At 47.2% G+C, this 25,358-nt stretch overlaps 5 protein-coding genes across 5 annotated transcripts; 1 reads left to right on the top strand and 4 right to left on the bottom strand.

Annotated features, from left to right (window-relative positions):
* Positions 1-1,907: 1,907 nt before the first annotated feature.
* LOC131290788 (protein GPR107) lies at positions 1,908-4,623 on the bottom strand. The gene is made up of 8 exons (XM_058319963.1): positions 4,504-4,623; positions 4,318-4,428; positions 4,113-4,258; positions 3,749-4,028; positions 3,285-3,673; positions 2,830-3,220; positions 2,450-2,619; positions 1,908-2,384 (listed from the first exon to the last, which is right to left on the bottom strand). Exons 1-8 carry the CDS (start codon positions 4,603-4,605, stop codon positions 2,231-2,233), a joined length of 1,743 nt encoding a protein of 580 aa, XP_058175946.1. The 5' UTR covers positions 4,606-4,623; the 3' UTR covers positions 1,908-2,230.
* Positions 4,624-6,558: 1,935 nt separating this feature from the next.
* On the bottom strand, positions 6,559-11,062 carry LOC131290475 (sorting nexin-25-like). The gene is made up of 3 exons (XM_058319623.1): positions 10,415-11,062; positions 10,222-10,333; positions 6,559-9,978 (listed from the first exon to the last, which is right to left on the bottom strand). Exons 1-3 carry the CDS (start codon positions 10,533-10,535, stop codon positions 6,744-6,746), a joined length of 3,468 nt encoding a protein of 1,155 aa, XP_058175606.1. The 5' UTR covers positions 10,536-11,062; the 3' UTR covers positions 6,559-6,743.
* Positions 11,063-11,426: 364 nt separating this feature from the next.
* On the bottom strand, positions 11,427-12,518 carry LOC131290511 (uncharacterized). The gene is made up of 2 exons (XM_058319663.1): positions 12,475-12,518; positions 11,427-12,372 (listed from the first exon to the last, which is right to left on the bottom strand). The coding sequence occupies exons 1-2, from the start codon at positions 12,516-12,518 to the stop codon at positions 11,427-11,429; spliced, it is 990 nt and encodes a 329-aa protein (XP_058175646.1).
* Positions 12,519-13,149: 631 nt separating this feature from the next.
* LOC131291435 (endoplasmic reticulum resident protein 44) lies at positions 13,150-17,974 on the bottom strand. Its single transcript, XM_058320644.1, has 7 exons — positions 17,523-17,974; positions 17,199-17,274; positions 16,557-16,648; positions 15,820-16,213; positions 14,940-15,206; positions 14,650-14,848; positions 13,150-14,456 (listed from the first exon to the last, which is right to left on the bottom strand). The coding sequence occupies exons 1-7, from the start codon at positions 17,559-17,561 to the stop codon at positions 14,309-14,311; spliced, it is 1,215 nt and encodes a 404-aa protein (XP_058176627.1). The 5' UTR covers positions 17,562-17,974; the 3' UTR covers positions 13,150-14,308.
* A 2,990-nt stretch (positions 17,975-20,964) lies between these two features.
* On the top strand, positions 20,965-25,271 carry LOC131290510 (NPC intracellular cholesterol transporter 1 homolog 1b). Its single transcript, XM_058319661.1, has 6 exons — positions 20,965-21,985; positions 22,088-22,305; positions 22,375-23,915; positions 24,009-24,121; positions 24,187-24,752; positions 24,822-25,271. The coding sequence occupies exons 1-6, from the start codon at positions 20,965-20,967 to the stop codon at positions 25,269-25,271; spliced, it is 3,909 nt and encodes a 1,302-aa protein (XP_058175644.1).
* Positions 25,272-25,358: the final 87 nt, after the last annotated feature.

Below are 25,358 nucleotides of genomic sequence, written 5' to 3'. Positions count from 1 at the left end.
AATTGTGGAACAATTTCCGGTCGTTGGACGCGTTGATGAGGCATACCGTTTATCATGAAAGAAAAAGAAAAAAAAACAAAAGACAACCACTATGTAAATTTGTTTTCTTCCAAACGTAGAGTTTCTACGACGCCGATTGATATTTCACAATAAGACTTCGCAAATTGCTAGAAGCAAACAAGGCGAACTGAATGAAGCATGCAGGGCTTGCAGAACCAGATTGTATATCAGAGTTTTTTATAATTATTCTATAACTAATCTCGGTCGGATCAGGAAACAAAACAATAGAATTTAAAAAGAAAAATCGTAAACAATGATAATTATTTGAGAGTAGGGTTTGAAGAATAATCCAAATCGCAACCAAGAGTGAGGTGAATTTCGGTGAAATATGGTGAGAAACGTTTCGACTGCGGAAAGGGAAAACCCCTTTGATGAAAGGAAAAAGCTATCGAGATGGTTATTGTAAGTGTGGCGTATTAAAAGCCGATTGTAAAGGTGAAACAAGCCCACACAACTAATCGCTTAATAAACCAAATCAATAAATACGCATTTTCACAAGCAAAACAAACTCTGTCTCACAAGAAAGTCTCCCAGTACGTATATTAAAAGTACGATCGGAACTGTAACCATATCGCAAAATGAGCAAAAAATGCACTTTTGTTCCAATGCTGTAACCGACTAGCGCTAGCCAAAGAGTATGTGTATGTAACTTGTGATCGATGTTGACCCAGTGTGACAATTAAAACGCTCATGCCCTCACTGTTTCCCGATTCCCCCCCCCCCCCCCCTGCTCTCTTAAATCCCGGCCTCCAAACCGGGCAGTAATTGTCAAGCCCCACACAAAAAGCCAACCAATGCATGGTACATGTTTGTTCGATGTAACTTTGTACGAGATTTGTTTGTGACGGACGGGGGAAGCAGGGTGTAGACGATGGTTATCTCCAGTACGCGCACCACGGGACCGTGCAGGAGGGGTGCTCAAGTAGATGGAATGGAAAGGAGTGGAACACAATCAGGCTGGGTAAACTTACCAACTAAAGGGATCGTTGGTAGCTACTAACGAGCGGAAAGCGAACCTGTTATCTTGGAACAAAGCTCGTAATATACAATCGTATTGTACGAAGTTGTACATATGGAGAAATATATACATATATATATATATATATATATTATATACACAAGTGTATTTAAAAACAAAACTGTACATACACCAAACTACCGGTTTCGGTTGTAATTATAACGTGAAAGAAACTCTAGAGGGCAAAATGATAAATGGAAACTAAACCAACAAATGAGACCATCGTTTACGTAGTGAAATACTATTAATCAGTGGTGGTGGTGTATTTTTGCTTTCGCTAGTTGTTTGCTTTTACAGGCTAAACATATAATTCTACTTATCCTTATAGTTACTTCGTAGTTCACTTGACAGGCTCTTGGCAGAGCTCGGTGCAACACCGTGGGGCCCGTGTTCTTTGCTATATCCACGGCCTGCGTCCTCTAGATCTTATATTTAGTTTTAGTTCCTTTTTGCTGTGGTCCTTTCTAAGAGTAAGTTATTTTTTTACGCTTTTTGTTGTTTTGTTTTTGCATGTTGGATACTTTGCTCTGCCTGAAGGCGACGGTGACGGCGGCGGCAGCGTGCGGTGGCGGCGACAGATCACAGCTAAGGTTCGTTGTTGGAAATGGAAATGATCTATCACTCGGAGAGGTTAAGAATCGGAAAAGCGAAAACGAAAGGGCGTAAAGGGGAACGTACGGGAACTAAAGTAGAGCGATCTAACAAAACAAAAGCGAAAACATGCTCTCCGATTAGTATTTTCTTCGCCCGCAAATCGCCAGTGTACGTGTGTGTGTTTTTTTTTTAAATTGCAGCCTAAAGTAATTATTCTTTTCCATTTATGGATTACAGAATGTTGCCTTTTGCGATTCGTATTCGTTAGTCAAGAAGAAGCGTCCCTTGGCTTTAGCTCGTGGAGTATAAATTTATTCTACAGGTTTGTTTGAAAGTTGTCTCTGATCCTGCATGCATTATTTTCAGCAGTGTAGTAGTAAAAAGTATTATTGGAAAATGGAAACAAGAAAACAAAAACAATGTTGCTACTTGAGGCAGCTTGGGAAATGGAGAGGGCGAACGTTGACGCTGTCCATCGTTCGATCCGCGGCGTTCCGTGCAAAACCCTCCAGCATAATAAAAAATGTGTTTGTATATATAGAAATCACCCGTCCGCCTTTAGTCGTACTCGTGTGACGACTCTCTTTTGCTGATCAAAATTTCCCGCTCCTCGTCGTGCGACTCGACCAGCGTCGCGGAACCGGCGGCCAGCGATGGCTGGGAACGGTTGGTCACCTTACCGATGCCCTCGGTCAGACCGGACTGGGTGAGGCTGCAAAAGAAGGGGTTGGTTTGCTAATTAAACTGGAAGCACTGGGGAGCGAGCGTTTAGCTTACATTTCCACCTCGCCATCGTCGCCGTCATCGTCCGGATCGTCGCCGTGCACGGAGAAGTAGGGATGCTGCGATACGGGCCGGAACTTGTAGCCGGTCAGCACGAAGAACACGTACGTGGCCATCTCTTTGAACATTTCATCTAGCCAGGCATACTGGAACGCGACGGTAATCTGCGGAACATCACACACATAACATAAGAAACATTCGTTATTAAAACACTTCACCGTAATTTCGTTTTAAAATGGTAATCAAAATCCAAGCTATTCGAACGAGTGGCCTGACATTATTTTAAAAAATTGAATCATTAAATAACCCTCATCTTATCGAAATGGGGAAACAATCTTTGTGTGATTACACTCAGTTGAAGCTTATTTACTCACCTTAAGAAGAATGACAATAATACGAGTGAAGTAAATGTAGCACACGATCATGATGTAGAACTGGCGGAACAGTTTGAGCTTGCGCAGGTTGATCGCTGCCTTGCCGTCGGTCCCGGCCGCCTCCTGCAGGTGCCGTATCGACCAGACGACCGGGAACAGGATGGCGCCGCAGCACAGCAGATCGACCAGCATGAAGATGTCCCGCCAGGTGCTGTACTCCTTGTCGCCCTCGTCGCTCTCGGCGATAATGATCTCCGCCACGTTCGCCAGCACCTGCAGCGGTATGACGATCATGAACAGCTTCTTGTCTTTGTCCGCCAGGATGTGCTTGATGAACGTCCAGCCGGTGCCGATGAGCACGATGGTAATAATCAGCACCGCCCCCTTGAGCCTGGAGATTGAGAGTATGGTTCTAGTTTAAAAAAAGATCTATAAGTACAATACCGTTTACCTACAGGTGGGTGATGTAGTATAGGATGGCCCACGCCTCGACGTGCTCGCCCTGCACCTCGATGAAATGGTAGTTGATCGAGTGGAACATCAACGACAGTGACTTGAGAAACACCAGCACGCCCATCAGGTAGTGTATCTTGAACAGCGGGTGTCGGCTCTTGCGCAGAATAAACAACCAGAACAGGCCGGACAGGAAGAACAGCAGCGACATCATGAAGTAGAGCGCCGGCAGCGGCATCTCGCCGGCGGACAGATAGTTGCCACTGTTCTTCTCCTCAATGTCCACGTTGAAGTTCAGCTCGTACAAGTTGCTCGGCGCGTAGTTCGGGCAGCTGTGGAAGTAGAGATTGTACAACCCTTCCTCCTGCTTGGTGGCGACGTAGATGGCAAACTAAAGGAGAGAGAGCAAAAAAGCACCGGTTAGAAGTGCAACTTCGAGTAACCTTTGCCGGCAAACCAAACGTACGTGAAAGCTGTAGTAATAGAAGTCGTCCTCGGTTTTGCGCTCCAGCGGAAGTGTCAACTTGGTGCACACGGTCGACGCACTCACGTCGAGCCCTTCGTCGGTGTCCTCCTGATTGCTGGGGAACACGTTCGAAGCGGCCCGGCGTCGGCGCTGCATGTACACCGATTTCGAGTCGCTGACCTTCGCAAACGATTGCCGCTTGGACCTTAGGGCCGGTACGCCGCTGCGATCCTTGTAGAGGTGTATGTTTTGCCACTCCTTCGAGCAGCTCACGTTCACACTGATATCAATATAGATAACGGTTAGAAAAGAGCACACGAAATAAAGCGGAGAGAACGAAATCAGGTTCTATTGGTCAACTTACACGTTGTTCTTGAGATCCATCTTGAAGAAAACGATTGGCCCATTGCTCTGGGCACTGACCGGTTCGGTAAGGATACATTTATCCTGATGCGAATCCAAGTACGGGTTCATCGAGTCGGACATGGTTTTGTCCAGCGAGAGACCAAACTAGCGACAAAAGAAACATGGATGAAACAAAGCGGGTGGCCAAAACTCCGAAACCTTACCACATTGGATTCGGTGCCCCGATCGACGCGAAAATGGGACACCTGCACATCGAGCACTCCGCCCGCGTAGAACCCGAACGTGCTCAAGAGAATGTACCGCCGGAAGTCATCCTTTTGGGGGGAGGAGCACAGGGAAGTTGTTAGCGGATCCTGGCGCGATGCACAAAAGCACCCAAACGCACTTACCCGAACTTCCAAGTGATGACGTCGAGCAAAGACGACGGTGGCGCACAGTGCCAGGACCAGGGCAAGCGCCGCCGCACACTTACCGACCGTTCCGCAGCTCATCCTGCCCTTCCGGGTGCAAGTGCCTGAAGTGCGAGGAGCTGCCGCGCTCTGGACGAACACCTGGAAAATCGAATCCGTGGAAGTCGAGCTTTAAAACTAGCAAAATGTTCGTAAAACATCGAGTCACTGCATCGAATCGGAGCGGGTTGACCACCGCATCGGGGAATCACAATCGGCGAAGCCAAATTATGCATCCGTTTCCTCACCTAACGAACGTTATCTTTCTTCTTTTACTATCCTAAGAAATTTTGTAACACAACGAACATATATAGTAACAGTATATGATTTAACACTGCTCCAGCAAGTAGCTTTTTGTCAAAACAATCTAAGCCTGGGTAGAAGGGATCAAACTGTGAATATCTCCCAACATGACTGACAGCTCCGATCCGTACTAGCGATGGGCAATCCGTTCCGCACCCAGCTCCCGTTCCGGGCCGATAAGGATGCACCCAGTTAGACGGACGGAGATTTAAATTTCGACTCTCTCAATCCTGTACCAACATTGACATTTATTTATATGTATTAATAACACTGCTATATGAGCAAGGATTAACTTAAAATAATAGGAATGAACAGGATATGGGAGACGAAGGGATACAAAGATTGGAAAAGGGAGGAGGTCAGAGAGATTCCGAACCTCCTGCAGAAAACAAAGATAATCAAAGGATACTTCTAATTAGATCCTTAGTGTAGTGCTAATTAGATTATCACATAGTGTTTAGTCCTATTTGCTAACTTTATAGTTTAATTTGAAATTTATGTTCATTCTCAGATGCCGGAGGATGAGCTTGGTCTAGAGTTTTTATCGATTGACGACGCCATCAAGTAGGCATAACAGCGTGATGCTAAAGGAGCATTCACAAGAAGGATATTCGCCAACAGCTGGAATGAACTGCAGATGAAAAACAGGATGTAGTATGTTTACAAACAAAAGAAACATAAGTACGGTTCAGGTTAAGGTAAGTAAGGGGTAGGCAACAGAAATAGTCCAAATGCGAGCTTTTCTCCTAAAACACAAGATGTGTAACATCGCACGTGGTGATTTTTTTAAATAGATTTCTGTATATCCTTTATTTGGTATTATTCCTTGATATTCTTTGCACATTAATTCACCCATTCAACCATTAAATTCCAGATAAATACAGTAGTTTCGTAGGCAGTCCAGCGTGAAATAGAAAATTAATCATAGAAGATAGAACTCACGCACAAATACGGGCGCTACGGTGCGAACACGCCATTCGCCGATCACAAAAAGTCGGTTATTAACACCTTTAAATCTTAAAACAAGAAAGATTAATAATAAGATTAAAATACGAAATTAAAAGTAGCGAATGAAATTCAATAGTTTTGTTTTTAAGAGAGCCGAAAAGAACTAGATTAACTTATACCGGTAATTGCTGTGCTCCACAATACTATTTTTTGTGCACGGTAGGAATGTCGCCAGCCGACAGGGTCTAAAACTACTATAGCCACAGTTACCGAAGCGCACAGCACCACGCACTTTTAAACAGACACCTAATAACCACTTGCTAATCTGCTCGTGTGTTGCTTTTTCTGTACAATACTGCAAATTTATTGAGACAGTCCATGCTGCTAGAATGTTACGGCTAGTGAATTCTAGGCCCACTATACGCCGTTCAGTTAATGGTTGGTGGCATAAAGGACTATGCCTTGATTGCTAGCTAAGAATTCAAAATGCGAATTTACGTTACGAAACGTGATTTGTTTCGCATTAAAATGTATCAACTAAATCGAATAATAAAAACGAATGCAACTAACAAAATAAACTAAAATAAAATACCTCACATCTCACATCACATCTTGTGTTGAACGTTACTTTTGTAGCCTCGTGTATCTAAATCCGTATCAAATTCATTATTCTCCGGTGGAAATTCAATCGTCTTCGTTTTTGGCAAGCCCATCACCATCACCAAAGGTAGATAATTAGCTGTAATAATCGTAATAAAAGTTATCGAAAAGTAAATAGCAAAGATAGCAATATTCTGCTAACGATTAAAAGTAATACCACCACATAAAAAGCATCTGGTTGCGACCATTATGGAGTAACATAGGACTAGCGTTGTAAGTAAGAAGCCATTTCGGCGGGATGATTGGAGGTACCCTCGCGCGGTTCCCGATTATGATATGCCTCTCGTCGGTGTTCCCGTGGCAAACGCTGGAGATCCACCAAAGCCAGTAGCCGGCGTCGAGGGGGTCGGTGGTGAGGAAGGCGAAAACGAGTGCGGTGTCGGTTGATGGTGGTACTCGCGCGGCTGGGTTGCGGTGGCCGGGGGTTTCAGCTGCCGTATCTCGGGAAACAGCTCGAGCATGAGCGACTCGAGCAGGTCGTAGAACAGCTGCTTGTTGTAGAGGGGATTCTGGAACGCCTCGAACAGCTTCATGGCACCCTGGCGTGCGTTCTGCGCCCCGATCAGGCTGCACAGCAGATCCGGTATGTTGTCCTGCAGCAGCGTACGGGCCGCGTCCATCGTCATCTCGCGCTCGTCGTCGGTGCGCTCGGTGGCCGACGGCAACCGGACGGTGGCGCCACTGACCTGCAGCGTACCGCCACCGGGCCAGAAGGTGCGCAGTACGGAGCTGGCGTACGTGTGCAGCATCGGCTCCTCGAACAGGGCCGCGATCGACTCGCGCAGCTGCCGGTTGATCGTCTGCCCGTAGGTGATCTGCACGAACGAGATGAGACTCTTGCGCAGCCAGCGGAACACTCCGCCGAGGTCGAAGATTTCGCCCAGCAGCGTGTAGAGTGGTTCGGCGATCGAGTCCCGGGGCTCCACGGCGGTGATGTCCACGGTGCCGCCCCCGGGTGTCGTAGAAGGCAAAAAGGAGCTGCTGCTGGAGGTGCCGGCGAACTGACTTCCGCCACCACCGAGGTACAGCGACACCTGGTCGGCATCGTCCGGCGTGAATTCGCCGTGCATCGGCGACCGCATTGGCGACCCGCCCGACCAGAACTGCTCCAGCTTGTCGCTGTTGCCGCGGAAGATGGTGGCGAGCGAAAACTTGGAGCTCTTCTTCGATGGTGACGGATTACCACCGCCGGTGCCACCGGCTAGCGTTCCACCACCACCACCCTGCTTCATGCGGTCCGAGCTGGGACTGAGGAACTCGTACACCGGTTCGCTCTGGTTGAGATGATCGTCCTCGAGGATGAAGCTGAGGTAGCGCTGCACCTGCGCTTTGGCCTTCTCGAGCAGCGCCCGGTCATTCTTGAGCAGGAACAGCTTGAACGCGTTGTTTGAGGGTAGATCGAGCTGGCGCAGCTCGGCGCACAATGGCCGCAGGCTTCGATGAAGCGTGTGGAACTGGGAGAGCGATCGCACCACGACCCACCCGGTCGAGATGCTATCGGTCTCCTCGAGCGCCGTCGCCACGCCGAGCGTATCGTCGAGCCCCGATACCGCATCCCCGCCGCCGCCACTGCCGCTGCCGACGCCGCTGCCCCCACCACCGTAGTCGTTCATTTCGTCCACCTGCACGACGATCATGAACTGGGGCGGTTCGCGGTCGTCCGAAAAGTCGACACTCTCGACGATCGCGCGCCATCGGCCCAAGTACTCGCTCCACACCTCCGTGCGCAACAGGTGCGACTCCAGCTGGCGGCGTTCGCCCCGCAGCCACTCGATCTCTCGCTCGAGCATCAGCAGCAGCTTGGAGTCGGGTTTGAGCGATTGCTTCAGTGCCTCGAGCGCTTGCTGCTTGTTCGCGAGCTTCTCATCCAGCTGATCGAGCTTGTTGCGTGCGTACTGCGAGTGATTGCTGAGGTCGGCCAGGGCGGGATCGGTGGCGCTGTAGCTGTACTCGCCGCTTCCGTTCGGTGACGGAGCCGGAACCGTAGCGGAGGGTGGTGGGACAGTCGACGAGCTGCTCGAGGCGCTCTCCTGGCTGTCCTGGCTGTCCTGACTGCCAGTCGCCGCACCACCCTCACCACCGAACGTGATGATCATTTCTTTGAACTCCGCCTGCGTCAGCGAACTCTTTAGACGGGCGTACTCGTCGCTCAGCAGGAACGGCTGGTAGTACTTATCCTCCAGCAGTGCCAAACAATCGCGCTGCACCTCGTAAAACACGTCCAGCCCCCCGGCATCGCCCACCATGAACGCTTCCATGCGCTTACGGGTCGCCTTGTCCAGCGGAATCTCCGAGTTCGGAGCCCGAATGTAGGTGTAGAAAATTTCGGCCCCCAGCTGGTGCCAAGCGGAGCGCGGTGCACGCTTCAGCTCCTCGACGGTCGTGTAGTAACCGACCAGCGCACCGGCATTCATCGGCTCGAGGAACGCCGTCAGCTGGCGGCGGCCCGCCACGGTCGACAGGATGTCCAGGATCGACAGGTCGACGTCGTTGCTGACGCTACCCTCCCAGCCGAGCTTCGTCAGACACTTCTCGCACTGGCTCTTGGCAAACGACAGCTGCTGGATGTACTTTTTCAGCTTCAGTGCGGCCGTAAGCTCACCGCCGGCTGCATGGTGCTGCGGATGATGCTGCTGGTCACTCGCATCGTCACCACCATCGCCGAGGGCACCACGCATCCGCTGCATGTTTTGCATCGTCGTCGCCTGCAGGATATCGCTCACAATGCTCGCCCGTATCGAGTGCAGCTCGTCGGCCGTCTGCGTCATGTCGATGATGCGCAGGAAGTCCTCGAAGTTGGCCGCGTACTCGTGGCTGCGCTTCTGTATCGCGACGGCCACCAGCTTCGTCTCAATGCACTCGACGATCTGCTGGTTGATGAAGTCCGGCGACGTCAGGTAGCGAATCGCCGGATGCAGCACCCGGTACGACACCACCTCGCTCAGCAGATCCTTCACCGGCGACAGGGAGTAGCCGCGCGGCAGCAGGAAAATGATCAGTATCTCGCAGATCTTCTTCAGGAACTCGAGCTCCTTCTCGGTCGTGGCCAGGTAGGAGGCGGTCAGGACGCCACCGTCTCCGTCCCGCCCGTGCTCCTCCTCTTTGCCGCCACCGTACTGGCGAATTTTCTGCAAGTGCTGTGTCGCCTTTAGCACAAAGTCGCACGCGATCAGCTTCGGTGCATCGATGCGGCCGGCCCGCTCGTGGAGCTTCTCAATCCCGAGCCAGATATCCTCGCGCAGCAGCTCAATAATGCGTCGTGGGTTGGCCACGACCGTCTCCAGTGCCGGCCCAACAACATCGCGCATCGTGTTGTCGATGATCTGCTGCAGTAGCCCGTCAACCGTGCGTCCAAACACTATTGGTAGCTGTCCTCCTCCCCCATTGTTACCGTTTGTGCCACCGCTACCGGCGCCACCACTGGGACTGCCTGCGTGACGGCCTCCAGCCCCACCCGCCGTTCCCTTAGGAGATCCCGAAGGACTATCGGTGAAAAGTTGTGACCTAGAACAAGATAGACAAATTTTAAATTAAACACTAAAAACATTAATGGTCGCTACCGAAGAAAATGGTACAACCTCTACATCGATAAATTTTACCATTTGCTTATCCCTAAAGTCCAAGTTTATTTTATTTTACCTTCTGATGAACAGGGGATTGGTGGACATTTGTGTATCAGATTAAATTCGTGTGTTTCATTTTGAGTGTTGAGATATCTATGCCTTCGCCTGGTGGAATTATCATTACCTGGTTGCGTTGTAGAGCACCTCCGACTGCAAGCTTTGGCCATGATGATCCGGGTAGGGCACCGACTCACGGTTAGTCAGTTTATAGTGCACATAAATGGTACCGAACACCGCTAAAACGGGGGCGAAAAGGATGTCACCGAAGTGATGTTAAACTATGGACAACAAAGGGAACTGTCTTATCGCTAACCTACCGACTGCTATCAGAACCAGCGAGTACAGGACGAACAGCACCAGGTAGAGGAAGAGCGGGGAATACACAGACACGGCACACAGGACAGCCGCTATCACGCCGATCCAGTACTGTATCCGCATGCCGGCCAAAGGTAAGGAACCGCCTGAGCGACTACGGTTGTTGCTGCTGTTTTGCAAAATATGTTACGCACCCTTCCGCGCCGTGGTATGCAAAAAATGGGATTTTCTTTTCCTCTCCTGGGGAAAGATGTTGGACTGGTCGTTTCGAGTCGTTCCCCGCTGCACGCCCTGCACCGTAAAACGACGATTCACGACGTCTCATGGTTCCATTGCACTCGTTTGATTATTTGCTACCGTCCGCCATACCGTATGCTGCACACGTTTCTTCCATCTGTCGCTGGTGCATATTAAATCACGACGAGGGTACCGATGCTTGTTGCAATACACTCGTAGAACACTTTAGCGTCGTTGGCGATGCATTTGCGTGAAGGTTACGAAAACTTCTAGTGGAAAAACAAATTCCCTTCCCTTGTCGTATCGGGTTTTTACAGATTGACTCACAAACGGCCAACAAGCTGTTCTTATCGGTGAAAAATGGTCTGTGCTTCAGAAACAACAGACATATCGGCCCCCCCGACCAAGGGCGTTGATTGTTTTGATTACCTTTGTGTGAAATACGCGCAACTGTCAAACACTGTCGCGAACTGCGGCTGCCTGTTGCCGTTTTGGCAACAAGGACATCAATGAGAAAGGACACCATTTCCATCTTGTTTAATGTTTTAATATTCCCCTTCATATATATGATTGCTCCATATATACCAAATAGAACCAAATGCTTATGTACAAGCAAAGGTTTTGCGCAAGCAATTTTTGGATCAGTTCTTTTATTTCTTTAATTCATATTGTATGAAATCTAAAAAGTAAGAAAAATAAAGGCGATTCTTATATCCTACCAGTGTCAAATTCTATCACATGGTACCAATTTGGAGTAGAAATAATTTCTAGAACAATTTAACTCAAGATCGCCTCGTCGTCGTTATCATCGACATCATCGCAGAGCAGATCTCGCTTGACGACCACCTTCTCCGGCACGGGCAAATTGTTGAACGATTGGTCGCGTTCGGAATCCAGAAAGCTAACCAAATCACCCTCGGTTCGGTTCAGGTTGTTCATCGCACCCGACCCGGACGCTGCCGTATCGTTGTCCTCGAGCGAGGAATTCTCGGTTTCATCATCGACGTCGGCCGCTGCACGGTGCTGATTGCTCGACGGCAAAACTGGTTCGGATCGATGCGGCGCTGTCACCGGACGAGGTCCATCGTCGACGGTGAGCGTTAACCGTCTAGAGTCGGCTCGCAAACGCACCAAATGCATCGCCAAGTAGAACGCCACCGGCATGGCGCAGGCAACCGAGGCGATCGAGAAGAACGCCACCGTCGAATGCTTCTTGTCCTTGCAGCATTTATACTGCACCGACCAGGCCCGGCGCGATTGGTTCATACGATCCTCGATGTCGAAGCAGAGTCGATCCGGTTCGCGCATCCGGCCGTAGTATTGCTGGACGCGCTGGTAATCATCGTCGCAGCTGGCACATGGGTCGGCAAGGTTGACGTTGAGACAGGTTGTAAGATTGTTCGACAAGTCCATAAACTCGGCCGTCACGTTCGGTGCATTGATGCATGCATCGCAGTTCGCCTTGCTCCAAAGGTCAGTCATTTGGCTGTAGACTGTCCCGAAAACGTTCATACGGTTGTGATCGAGATACTTTTGGCATTGCGGTTCTTTCGATACATTTTGGTACATCGATTTAGCATCCATAAAGTGCCGCTCTACCGTTTTGTTGGTGCAAAGACTAAACACGGGATACGACAGCTCCGGAAGTTGTGTCAGTATTTTAATATAATCCCTTAAGAAGACATGAATGTCCGGACAAGCGGGTTCTGCCAACACGCCATGACTACGAAGGGTGGAAGATTAATTGCGTTAGATACGAAACTTATCTCTGCTTTCTTCGCTTTCGCAGCCAAACAACATCATGTCTTCTTAATCAGAGACTTACCAAATGATTGTAGATAAAAATAAGATCACTAGAAGCGATCTCATCTTGCCTAGGTTATACGGAATGTCCTAACTTGAATGTACTAATCGCAAATGAGTAATCTTCACTGGATTTATCAGTGTTTATATTTACACGTCTTCTGTCAATCCCAATGAAAATCATCAGCCACGGTCATAGTAGCTTAATTTATTTTCACAGGATAATATTTTTGAAAAATCGTAACGCCTATTACGATTAGTGAAAAATTTTAATTTTTATTTTAGTTGATAACATGATGGGTTATTCAAAAACACTTTTCCTTGTAAATGTTCTTCATTGTTCTCTGGTGGGTTTTTTTGTACTTTAATGTGTTCCTTCATCTTTCAGCATCATAGCAGGCACATGAGTGTACGTAAAACAATATGTTCAAAACAAACTCAACAACGATCAGAGGAAAAAGCTCAAACCGTAGCAGGTAACGGCCAAATTTAAAAAAGGAAGTCGACTTGATCTTGATCAAGCTGCTCAGTCAGAGCATAGGAAGTTTTATAACCGTTAAAGATATCATACAGTAGTTTCTGGTAAGATATTTCCGATGAATGTTGTATATCATATCCTTTTTTAATTTTTAAGCTGCTATTTCTTTCAATGATACATACGGAGAAAATTGATTGCACATGATTATGCCGCTTGGATAGTGGATCTTGCAATAGAATGTATGTAAACTGGTTTTTTTTTGTAGAATTACACTTTCATCGGAAGCGCTAGCAGCCTATTTTAAAGGATTTATAATTGTAGACCTCACAAAACTGAAGCGGCAAACCTGGGAAAAAAAATTAACGGCGAGAAGGGCAGTACCTCAAGCAGAAATTCAGTTCCTTGAGCCACGTGTGCCGATTACTTCCTATTTTCCGCTTCGCACGCCTGATAAACCTTTCCGCTTTCGTGGCGTAAAGCGGCTAAACAGTTAAGTGTGACTAACGAAACGAAATAGCACGTAGCAAGCTCGTGTTGCTGTGTATAGCTTATATCGTAATAGAGACAAGAAGAATTGAGATGTGAAACCGGTACAGTCGGCGCAGATGGTAATATTTTGTCTAGCATTAAATTTAGCTTATTGGAAATGGATAAGAACAATTAACAAAATATAAAACAGGCCTGTGCATAGATTCACCCAGACGAAAGGTGAGGGAACTATGATTAATAAAAAAATAATTATAATAATTTATACTCCATCAAACAACCTTTCGTACTTTTACATCGAACCGGAAAGGCTTTCCCTGCTCATTTCATGGACAGAATCTTGCCACAATGTCCAACCTTCACACAAAATAGTAAAACAAACTGTATTAAAATTATCCACCTACAACGTACGCGTGGAGCATGTACGTTCTCGATTGACTATGTTGACATTCTACAGCCTAAATTAAGCAACAACCTCCGGAATTCGGGCCGATTTGTTGCCTGTCTACAGCACGGCGAAACTCAAAAAAACGAGGAAAGTGAAACAAACACGAAGCAAACATTAAACAAAATCGAAAATCGATCGTCACATATCACTCTCTATTTCACCCTCGTTCTGAAGAATGTACCCGCACACAGTGGTCAAGTGGGTGTGTTCTGCACCTCCGTTTTGGCTTCCTTTGTAACCTTTACACTGTTTTATTCCTTAATTCAACGGGATCATTATATTTCCTGCCTTCATTCGTATGCTTCCTTAACGCCTCAATATCGTTTTTCATCTTTCCCTAGCTCGCCCGCAGTCAGACGTGAGTGAAGCTCCGTTACGCACTGCCGTCGCTGGGTCGTACGGACGCGTAGACCAACTCAATATCTGCCCTCCTCAACAAACCGTCTACAGCTCGTCCTTCAGCAACGTGTAGCGGTTCTTTGACGGGCCCAGCTTCTTAAACGTCGATTCCGGAGGCGTGGTCGGTTTTTTGCTGTCATCGTTGGTTATGGCCTCGACGGTGGTTTCCTTCTCCGGACCGTAGTGGAACTCGCTGTAGAAGGAAGGAGATTGAAATCAGTATCGTTATAATAATTTACCCAACAAAAGTGTCAGAGACGGAAGTAATGTTAGGAGAATTTCGAAAGATGTCAACTTGTTTCTATGAAATTGTCCCTAACAGTGAAAAACGGGAAAATTCAAACAACAGGGTAGTAAAAGGTCAGTTTGAAAAACAAGTCACCAACCGATGCAGCTTGCCACTGTAGAGGTCGTTCAGGAATTGTTTCAGCTTGCCCGGCACGAAGATGTCCTTGTAGTTGGGGAATAAGTACATGTGGCGGAACGAATCGATCGCGATCAGCGGCAGGTCGGATTGAGTTTTTCCGAGATGATGGAGCGGGTGTGCGAACCGTTTACCATCGGCCGTTAGGAAGTTGACGTTTTCTGTGGGGCGGGAGGAAGAGAGGTCAAATCAGCTAAAGTGCAGTTAACCGTCTGTGCACAAACGATGGTGCTTGGACATTTGCTTTCTTACGTTTCTCCGAGATCAGATCCATTTGCACGATTGCCTTAAAGTCTTTGATCGAGTCGAGATCGTCCGGCGAGTAGAAGAGGATGAGGAACGGCAGGCCTTCCTCGGTCAGCTCTTCTGCGTTCTCGAACGTGATTTCGCGCACGAGCGGGACGCACTTTTCCTGCACCCAAATGTTCAGCTCGTCAAAGTTGCGCAGATCGCCCAGGTACGTTTCATCGTTTTCATTCGACACCGCCACGTCCGGTCGGAATACGATGATCGGATGACCTAAAAGAACGGCGTCCAAAGAAGCAAATGATTCAGTGATGATGTAAACATGTTTGTTTCCATTAACTATTAGTTCGTGACTCAATGAGTTTGAGCGTGATATAGTTAAGTTATCAGACGCACAAACTTATCAATACTAGAATGCAAATATGTTGCAAAACATGCTTTCAAATACCATGTAAACTGCTGAATAGCTATCATTGTATGATTCATATCTCCAATTGTTACGATAGGTTCACAAATAGTATGATAAAAAGGCAAAGGCAAAAAATGTTTATTATTGCGCGAACACAATTTTAAACCATTAAATATATTTTAAAACTCTTTCAATGCTCCTTGTCTAGTAAATCAATATTTAAAAAAGGGCGGACATGTTTCTAAACTGCTCAGACTCCAAGGTATATGAAATAGGGGTGTTTTTTTTAATAGGTTCAATCAGATAAGTGGAGTTCCGTTGATTATTGTTCGAAAAGGTTCATAATACTTTTCAGGCGAAAAATAGTAAAAGGTATCCATACTTGCGGTGTATCCTTTTGATCCGTGCGCATGTGATTGAAAATATTAAGTGTTACAACGACCTACGTGCATAGTTCTTGGCAGTTAGGCAACGTACCTGGCGGGTGGAGGGCCTGCACGACGTCACCGAATCCCACGTGGAACTGGCAGTCCTCCTTCAGGTTTGTCGCGACCCGCCGGAAGGTGTTGTACTCGGGCATGTCGCGCCGATCGAAATATCCGACCACGATCCGCTTCTTTGAGTCCAGCTGCTCCAGGTCCTTCATGTTTTGGAACTCCTTGATCGGGTCCTCCAGCTGCTTCCGGATGAACTCGGTAAACGCCTCGACCGTGCGCGCACCTCGATACTCGCGCTTGGTCGGCTGTCCGTTACGCAGGACCTTCAGCGTCGGATACTTGGTGATGTGAAAACGGGCCGCCACGGCCGACTCTCGGTCGCAATCGACCTTACCCATCACCACCTTGCCCGCCTCCGGAAACGCTGTTTGGACCTGGTGGAAAAGGTGACGGAAGTCGTTGACGTTAGAGCTGTCGGAAATTCCTTATGACGCTCCAGATTGTTAATCAAGAAAATAAAAATAAATAAAACCGTGCTGTTTTGATAGTAGGCGTTGGGCTACACTTGATTGCAGAATTACGGTTGAAGTACTGATTGCAGACCGACCGCTGTGCATGTGGTTGTAGCCAGAACCTTCAATAGCATTTTATCAGCATATTTCCTTGTTGCTGGTAATTTATGCTAGCGGTGCTCCATTGAAACCGGTTTACGCCTCTGCCTCAGGGAAAAGAAAAACCCACACTCTACTGCCACCATTGGCACCACAAGGGGCTTACCTTTTCGGCCGCCTCATCGAAGATGGGTTGCAGAATGTTGCTAAACCGGCACCAGTCGGCGTAGAAGTTTATCAGCACTAGTTCGTTGGAGGCTAAAAGGCAAAAAACACAACAAAAAGAGAAACTCAATAAATCACTCGCAACTCGCAACTTTGAGCGTGTCGCCAGTTTGATAATGACACTACGTTTTGCAGCGGTTGTAATTCGTTATCATTTCAGCTTTCACCTCTTTCCACAGCCTCACTGCGTATCTATTTCGATTGCCCGCTTCCCTTGCCTGCAAACGCATGTGTCTCTTTGCACATCTTCAAACCGAAACACCTGTCACAATAAAACGAATTGAGTATTTCATGTGACACGTTTATCAAAATATGCGATACGGGAATTGAATAGGAAAAAATAGGACCATCATTTGACTCGCCTTGTCGGAGACAGATGGTGCCGATATCAGAGGCATCCGACTACCGAGCAGTTCCATCTGATGCCCGCAATCATTACATGTTTTAGCTATTTGCCACACTTTAAATATTATTTTCCTTCTGGGGGCATGGGCAAGCTTTATTTTGAAATAGTACGCAGGAGGAGTGAAACAGTGCAGAGCTCAACATCTAGTATGTTCTAGAAACATGGTGGAAATCTCACCGAGGGTCATGTCGATGTTTTCGCTGGTCAATTTGACCGCTCCGCTATTCGTGGGGTTATAGAACATGTACACAACCTGGGGTAAAGAAAAGAGAGGAAGGTAAACGATTACTTTACTGCCCATTGTTGACGCTAGCAGGATCAATTATCATAGAGCTTTGTTAAATAATTTGACAATATTCGAGTCGTTTGCCTGAGAATGATTTTGACATAAATAGCTGTGGGGAATGCAGTGATTGCAGCGCACTAATGAGGATATCAGGACCGTACAGGCACTTATGTTTTGTTTGCGCAATACGTTTAGCAACCTTTGCTTGTACTTACCATTACATACTGGAATATAACTATCTTTACACTGGCCATTATTGTATCTTGTTGTGTATCTAGTAGCGCTTTGGAAAAGTGGTATCGCAGATCACGGCAGGCAGGGGAAAAGGAATGATGCGCGCTGGCGATGTCTGATCAGACTCAACAAACCGGAGACTCCAAACCAAAAAACCGGCTGCTACTGGCGCTGCTGCTGGCGTACGGACACTTTACTACGAGGAGCTGTATTTAAGACGGCGGCAGACGGCGCCAACGAGCTGCGTGAAACAGCTGTGAAAGGTAGCTCGGATTTGAGCACACACCTGCTATCGCCTAATTTTACCACACTTCCTCTTCCGGACCGCCAATGCGGGCAGGGCATGAGGGTTATATGTACACGAATAAAAAAAATATAAAGAATCGTGACAACACGGCGATGCGATGCACTGCTGCTGGTTTGGACACTGCCGCTGTTTGTAGGCAAACGAAAAGAAATCAACCAAAAACTAGCTGATATCGGCACGCATACAAATCACGCGAACGGAAGAAAACTGCGATGCTGCGATGAGATGCTTCCCGTTTTTCCTTATCCTAGCAGAATCGCACTTCTAACGCGGGCAGTACCGCAATTTTCACTTGACGTGTTGAGCCGTTCTGTTCTGCTTCCGACTGCCTGGTCGGCAAATCTGTCTTGCACGCACACAGCCGACCGACGAGAGACACGTACGTCCTCTAGGACCGCTTGGTGACAGACAAGATGATTAAACACTGAATGAGGTGATTTTTAAAGAGGTACTTTTGAAGAATATGGCGACCGTGGCTTTTGACAGTATTAATATAAACAACATAGAAATTAAACAACTATGTAAGTAGACAAATAGGGGACTCAAACCAGCGTCCATCTATAGAAGGTACGTGAGGTGAAGCTTCGATACATTTGGCCGAAAAATCGGTGACGCACTACGGCCAAAGGGTTATTAAACATTTTCCATGGGAACAAAATGGAGGCAATTGAAGAATCGGTTTGTTTGGCTCTCGAGCGTTGTTGTTTGTTTACCATCCAAGCAAGATTCCCGAAAAATTTGAGTATCAGCAAATTATCAAAAGCTATTTTACGATTTTTTGCAATATCGACCAAGATTACTGTAGCTACAGGCTGCAATCGCCACAGCTTTTCATGTCTCTTTACATTAAAGGCACTGCACCAATTTTGAGGTTAGAATTTCCAGGTGCTGTAGACACACAGAGAAGTTTTCCTTAAAATTCCAATCAAATCAATTTTATGATTCAGGAATTATATGGTTGGTAGCAGTTGATTAGTATAAATCTGTTTTACATCCTGTTTTTGTTTTGTTATTAAATTGAATTCAAACGTTCATTACGAATGTTTGTTTCAGTTATCATAAATTCCAAGATGGCGCTATGTTTACCTGTTAAATCGTTCTATACGACTCAACCTTATGAGTAACCTTGGTCTCGGCGTCAAAATGCCGTCTATTCCGCTACGTTATATAGTGTGTATATAACTTGGTACGGCCATGGCCGTGATTGCAATCATCGTAACCACGGGTGCTGAAGAGTGAAGGATTGCTTGCTTGGCCTACGAACTCCTTCGTAAACGCGTAAACCGCTGGTCACAGATTTACGCAAGGTCGTGCGTTTGTGTTTTTCCCATTGGGGAAAAGCGTGAATGAGGCCCGTCCTAGATTCTCCTCTTCCAGCTGGTTCTCATTTGCGCCTGAAGCTATGCAAAGCGCGACACATGTATTCTTTTTAAATATTTAAACTCTAACTGTTCGCTTAAAAGAACATAACAGTTTATCTAATCACACTGTGGAGGTTGATTGCAGGTTAATATACGTTTACATGTTAAGTTACCTTGTAAATTAGACTACACAGGATGGACTGAACCAATGAGTTTAGCCGAAAACAATAATTTGGGTTAGCCTCTCACAGTTTGATACAAGTTCATTCTTCTAACTGGGCTGTGGCTTTGATTTACTGAATTTACCACAACATCACTAGATGTTAGTACAAATTCTTTATCAACATGAGCGTGTAACCGGGCCATTTAACCTAGTAATCTATAAAACTTGCTTTCAATATTGCAACACATATGTGTCTGAATATGAGGTTTTAGTTGTTTTTTATTGCTTAAAGCAGGGATGGTTAATATCTGCATTGGCAAGTGTGCGGCAATAAACGTGAACTTTTGCATCCTCCGTAATGCGTTCCGGTATGTAAGCGAATTTTTTGTTCCACCAGAGGTTTAAAATGGCCCTCAATTGTGTTATTGAAATAACTCCTCCTTTTATTACGGGTTTGAAATCAAATGGATGTTCGTGCAATTTAACCGACGAAGCTTGGGTAATAAAACCAATGTGGATCGATAAGGAGTTGCACGACGTGTTGAGATTGTTGATGATTGATTTCGAATGATTATTGATTACGATTATTTAAAAAATGTCTGTTCTAAAATCTCTTTGCCGCATCCGGTAAGCCGAACACCGGGCGAAATGAATGGACTTGGCGATTAGATACCCCCAATCGCCTACACGGCAGGTGCTTGAATAATACCCGCCCCATTGGTTAATCTCAACACCGATGACGCTGATGATTACAATGTTATTTCGTTACAATGGCTTGAGCTACCGAGAAAGTTGCCGTTCCACGAGGTTTGTGCTAATCAGGAATTTCCAAACTACACACCGTATGACACCAATATAGCCGCGAACGATGGCAGGGTGACCGAACAGTACTGTATTAATAGAGTAGATATCAAATCATTAATATGGTAGAGCTGTAGTATATATCGATGCCATAGCGATGACCCTAAACGGTGACAAGGCAGGTTTATTTCTCGCTTCTCTCTTGTTATTTTCTGTTCAACTAACAAACAATGTATAAAGTAAGCTGCTTTTGAATCGTCTGAAGAGTCATCAACACTCATCGATAGATAGGAATGAAGGAAATTCAAAGTGATGCGAAGCGAGTTACACGTCAAGTGCATAAAACTGAGCCGATTGTCGAACACCTGGTCAGCTGAAGCAGTCTAACGACCGGTAATCACCGTTGAAGTAGATTGAGTCTATCTTATCAGAAAACACTTCTTTATCAACAGCTTCCCATGACCAAAACGCTAATTAGTCAATCGGCCAAATCTACCAGATAGTCTCTGATGACCTGAATATAACGTATCGACACATCCATGGTAATGCTCGGTTCTGGGTGCAGTCACTTGTTATCCGCCGTTTCGTCCGAACGAGCCATTGCGTTGGCGGTCATCAATCAACTTTGAAAGCGGCAGTTTAGTGGATTCAAATGCGATTTCTATAATGCATTTATAGTGCTTCCAGTATACCTTAACCATAAGTTGATAAATTGAGCAGTGAATGTGAAAACGGTCAATTTTGAGTTCGCATTTAGAGGGTTTGGAGCTCCACGGAGAGCTATACTTAAAATGTCCCGTGACAGAAGTGCAAAGTGTATGGAAAAAAGGAAATGTTCCACATGGACGTCTACCGGAAATGGATTCAAACTGGTTCCGTTGTCCCTACTGTTGCTGATTTTGATATCTCTGACCCCATGTCGAGGTGAGGATGAATATCACTGCGTAATGTACGACATTTGCAGAGAGCAAGGCATACACAAACAAAATTGTCCAACGGATAAGGCCCCAGAGCCACTACAAGATGCAGCTGCTATAGCGACCATGCGAAAAAGGTGTAAGTGGATGTTTCCGACAGATGATACACCTGTCTGTTGTGCACCCTCGCAAGTGATCGAGATGGATAAGAACTTCCAACAGGCGGAAGGTCTGTTCAGTCGCTGCTCGACCTGCCTACAGAACATGCTGTACAGTATATGCAGCCTCGCATGCCACCCAGAGCAGAGTCGGTTCATGACGGCCTTTAACGACTCTTCAGATACTTATGTCGAAAGGGTCGAGTACCGCATCGACGAACAGCACGTGGAGGATGTGTATGATTCATGTAAGGGCATTGTGCTGCCTTCGAGCGGAAAATACGCGATGGATGTGGGATGTGGCTTTTGGGAAGCAACCGGATGTACACCACAGCGTTGGTTCAATTATATGGGAGCCGCTGATAATGACTTTGTGCCGTTTGAAATAAACTATGTGTACCTGAATGAACCAGAGCCACGGTTCTCTCAAGAAGTGAAACACTGCAACGAGGCATACGAAGACTCGTACCCCTGCTCGTGTGTCGATTGCGACGAAAGTTGCCCTAGCAGTGACCCCCCGCAAGCTGAAGATCCTGGCTTCACCGTTGGGGACTTGAATGGTGTTACTTTCACCGTGGCGGTAGTGATAGGGGGTGTGGGCTTGATCTGCATTACATATTCACTGCTCAATCCAAGACGAGGGCGAAGACAACCTATGCCGGATTTTCCGAAAACATTAGGTGGCTTTCCAGGAGTCAATCAGTTTCTGGTTATGTTCTTCAAGCGCTGGGGAACATGTAAGTGTTGGACGTCTATCAACCGTCAGCAACAACCTGATACCGAGCACTGAGCAATTCTATCAATCTTTTTTTACTCGTCACATATCGGATGATTCACAGTTTGTGCGCGGAATCCGGTGCTCGTACTTGCCATCTGTTCGTGGATAATCGGTGGCTTAGCATTCGGCATACAGTATCTCATCATCACTACCGACCCGGTGGAGTTGTGGGCCGCTCCCGACAGCCGATCGCGTCAGGAGAAAGATTACTTCGATCAGCGCTTTTCGCCGTTCTATCGCACAGAGCAGATTTTTATAAAGCCAAAGAAACAGGACTTCGTAAGTAATTCCGAGGTGGACTGAATTGTGGTTCAACTCGCACCTTAAACATAACATTGATTTCCACAGTTCATTCATCCGACGGCTCAAGGAAACCTTACGTTTGGACCAGCCTACGACCGCGAGTTCCTTTTAGAAGTTTTTCAACTGCAGCAGACGATTGAGCAGCTCGGCCAATCGGAAGGTCGCGGGCTGGAGCGCATCTGCTACGCCCCGATGACGGCAGTCGGAGCGCAGACGATTTTGTCAGAGTGCACGGTGCAAAGCGTGTTTGGTTACTTCAAAAATAACCTGGCCAGCTTCAACAGCAGCGGTACCGATCCGCAAGGATACGTGGTGAACTATCTGGACAAAATCAACGGTTGTACCCGCAACGCTTATTTACCATCGTGTTTCGGCACATACGGAGGCCCGATCGAGCCTGGTGTTGCTGTTGGTGGCTTTCCACATCCCCCGCCGGGTGAAAACCCTGACTTCAGGCTCGCCTCCGCTGTGATCCTAACTTTTCTGGTAGAAAACAAGGCTAACAAAGATGATCTGGGGCCAGCACTAGAGTGGGAGAAACGATTTGTAGACTTTCTTAGAGAGTTCGAGCACCCGATGATGGATATCGCTTACAGTGCAGAACGTTCGATCGAGGACGGCATCGACGAGATGTCGGAAGCGGAGATGTACACTGTTATCATAAGTTACGTGGTGATGTTCATCTACATCGCAATATCCTTGGGAAAAATACGAGGATTCCGTAATTTCTTCAAAGGTTCTCGCATTATACTCGCCATCGGTGGCATTGCCGTTGTGCTAGCTTCCGTCGCATGCAGTCTCGGTTTCTTCGGTTACCTCGAGTTGGCAACAACTATGCTCACCATTGAGGTTATTCCTTTCTTGGTGCTAGCAGTCGGTGTTGACAATATTTTCATGCTAGTACATGCATTCAATCGGCTGGATCGCAACCAAACGCCCGACACGGCTGAGGCTATCGGCGAAGCTCTTGGACAAATCGGTCCTTCAATCCTGCTCACGTCGGCAAGCGAATGTTGCTGCTTTGCGATCGGGGCCCTTTCACCGATGCCAGCTGTTAATACGTTTGCCTGGTACGCGACTGTCGCCTTGTTCGCAGATTTTGTGCTACAGATCACGGCATTCGTTGCCCTGATGGCGCTGGACGAAAAACGTGTCGAAAGTGGTCGTCTGGATCTGCTGTGCTGCATACGCTCGACCAAGAACCTGGAAGGGAGCGATCTCCCTGAAGACCACAGTTGGTTGGAGCGTTTCGTCAAGCGATTTTACGTCCCTCTAATCATGCGCTACCGCGTGCGTTTGTGTGTGCTTGCACTGTTTCTCGTATGGGGTTCGCTGTCCCTAATGGTCGTGCCGAACATTGAGCCTGGGCTCGATCAAGAGCTCTCCATGGCAGAGGACTCCCACGTCGTCAAGTACTTCCGCTTCATGGCGGAACTATTCTGGATGGGACCACCAGTTTACTTTGTCCTGAAACCCGGTCTCAACTATACGGCTGTGTCGCATCAGAACTTCGTATGCGGTGGCATTCTGTGCAATGACGATTCAATACAAACTAAGCTCTACCAAGCCTCACTCTACCCGGAAACGTAAGTAGTCTGGTACGATGTGGGAGGTCATTTACAAAGCTGAAATTCATAACCAGAATCATTTGTTCGCACATTCACTTGTGTACATTGCAGCACTCACATCGCTCGGCCTGCATCGTCCTGGCTAGACGACTATATCGATTGGTTATCGATAGATTCGTGCTGCAAATACAACCCTACCGACAACTCTTTTTGTCCTAGTAATTGTAAGTATGCAATGCAAAGGCGCATGTAACTGAACTTGAACTACCGTGCATGTATTACTTTTCAGTCTTTGGCTGTCCGTCGTGTCCGCGGGAGTACGATGAGACAGGCATCAGACCTACGGTGGGCCAGTTTGAACGCTTCATGGAGTTCTTTTTGTCCGACCTACCCGACGAAAACTGCGCCAAGGCAGGTCGTGCCGCATACTCCCGTGCGCTTAATTTTGTGCGCGACAACGATGGCAACCTTAACGTGCAGGATTCGTACTTTATGAGCTATCACACAACGGCCGTTACGTCGCGACAGTTTTACACTGCGCTGGAGCAAGCTCGTCTTATTGCAGACGATATACAACAGATGCTGGATGAGCGCCAGGCAAACGTGGAAATTTTCCCTTACAGCGTTTTCTACGTTTTCTACGAGCAATATCTTACCATCTGGCCGGACGCAATTCAGTCGCTGGGGTTGTCACTAGCAGCCGTCTTTGTCGTTACATTCCTCATAACAGGCCTTGATGTCCTCTCGGCACTTGTTGTCATTAGCATGGTGTTCCTGATCGTACTGAACATGATGGGCCTCATGTGGCTCTGGAATATCACGCTCAACGCCATCTCACTCGTAAATCTCGTTATGGTATGCTGAACCCCGCTTCTCTTCTTCGACTATTACTCGATTGTTTTCCTTTCTCATGTTTAACCACAGAGCGTCGGAATTGGCGTGGAGTTCATCTCGCACATCGTGCGCACGTACCGCCACACGCATGGAACCCGCATCGAACGCGCATCGGAGGCTATGGTACGCACCGGTAGCTCAGTATTTTCCGGCATCACGCTAACCAAGTTCGCCGGCATCATCGTGCTGGCGTTTGCAAAGTCGCAAATCTTCCAAATTTTCTACTTCCGCATGTACCTGTGCATCGTGCTGGTCGGCGCAGCCCACGGACTAATTCTGCTTCCGGTTTTGCTAACCTTCATCGGACCACCACCACCCCACGATGCCCTGGTGAATGCTCAGGATGATGTCCGAAAAGAAAAGCTAGCTACAGCAGGTACCGAAAACGGCAACTACGAGCCATCGGGAGAAAAGTCGGATCAACAGATGCCTAGTAGCTACAAGACAGATACTGCACTAACAAATGGGTTCGGTGATTAACACAAATGCAAGCCACGCTGGTCGGAAGTATAGCTGACCCTTTATTTGCTATATGCTGTATTTACTATGAACTAACAACAAAGGCAT

This window comes from Anopheles ziemanni, chromosome X, assembly GCF_943734765.1.
Source record: "Anopheles ziemanni chromosome X, idAnoZiCoDA_A2_x.2, whole genome shotgun sequence".
Classification (NCBI taxonomy): domain Eukaryota; kingdom Metazoa; phylum Arthropoda; class Insecta; order Diptera; family Culicidae; genus Anopheles; species Anopheles ziemanni.
This window is presented reverse-complemented; position numbering and strand designations above follow the sequence as displayed.

Coding starts and splice junctions, on each gene's coding strand:
- LOC131291435 (XM_058320644.1), bottom strand. CDS start 17,561: ATGGCCAGTGTAAAGATAGTTATATTCCAGTATGTAATG. Junction 17,275..17,522: donor TTATATTCCAGTATGTAATG/GTAAGTACAAGC, acceptor TCTTTACCCCAG/GTTGTGTACATGTTCTATAA. Junction 16,214..16,556: donor TCGATGAGGCGGCCGAAAAG/GTAAGCCCCTTG, acceptor CTTTTCCACCAG/GTCCAAACAGCGTTTCCGGA.
- LOC131290510 (XM_058319661.1), top strand. CDS start 20,965: ATGTCCCGTGACAGAAGTGCAAAGTGTATGGAAAAAAGGAAATGTTCC. Junction 21,986..22,087: donor CTTCAAGCGCTGGGGAACAT/GTAAGTGTTGGA, acceptor GATGATTCACAG/TTTGTGCGCGGAATCCGGTG. Junction 24,753..24,821: donor CACTCGTAAATCTCGTTATG/GTATGCTGAACC, acceptor GTTTAACCACAG/AGCGTCGGAATTGGCGTGGA.
- LOC131290511 (XM_058319663.1), bottom strand. CDS start 12,518: ATGAGATCGCTTCTAGTGATCTTATTTTTATCTACAATCATTTG. Junction 12,373..12,474: donor TTTTTATCTACAATCATTTG/GTAAGTCTCTGA, acceptor CACCCTTCGTAG/TCATGGCGTGTTGGCAGAAC.
- LOC131290788 (XM_058319963.1), bottom strand. CDS start 4,605: ATGAGCTGCGGAACGGTCGGTAAGTGTGCGGCGGCGCTTGCCCTGGTC. Junction 4,429..4,503: donor GTCATCACTTGGAAGTTCGG/GTAAGTGCGTTT, acceptor TCCCCCCAAAAG/GATGACTTCCGGCGGTACAT. Junction 3,674..3,748: donor TCTATTACTACAGCTTTCAC/GTACGTTTGGTT, acceptor TCTCTCCTTTAG/TTTGCCATCTACGTCGCCAC.
- LOC131290475 (XM_058319623.1), bottom strand. CDS start 10,535: ATGCGGATACAGTACTGGATCGGCGTGATAGCGGCTGTCCTGTGTGCC. Junction 10,334..10,414: donor GCTGGTTCTGATAGCAGTCG/GTAGGTTAGCGA, acceptor CCCCCGTTTTAG/CGGTGTTCGGTACCATTTAT. Junction 9,979..10,221: donor GTGCTCTACAACGCAACCAG/GTAATGATAATT, acceptor ATCTTGTTCTAG/GTCACAACTTTTCACCGATA.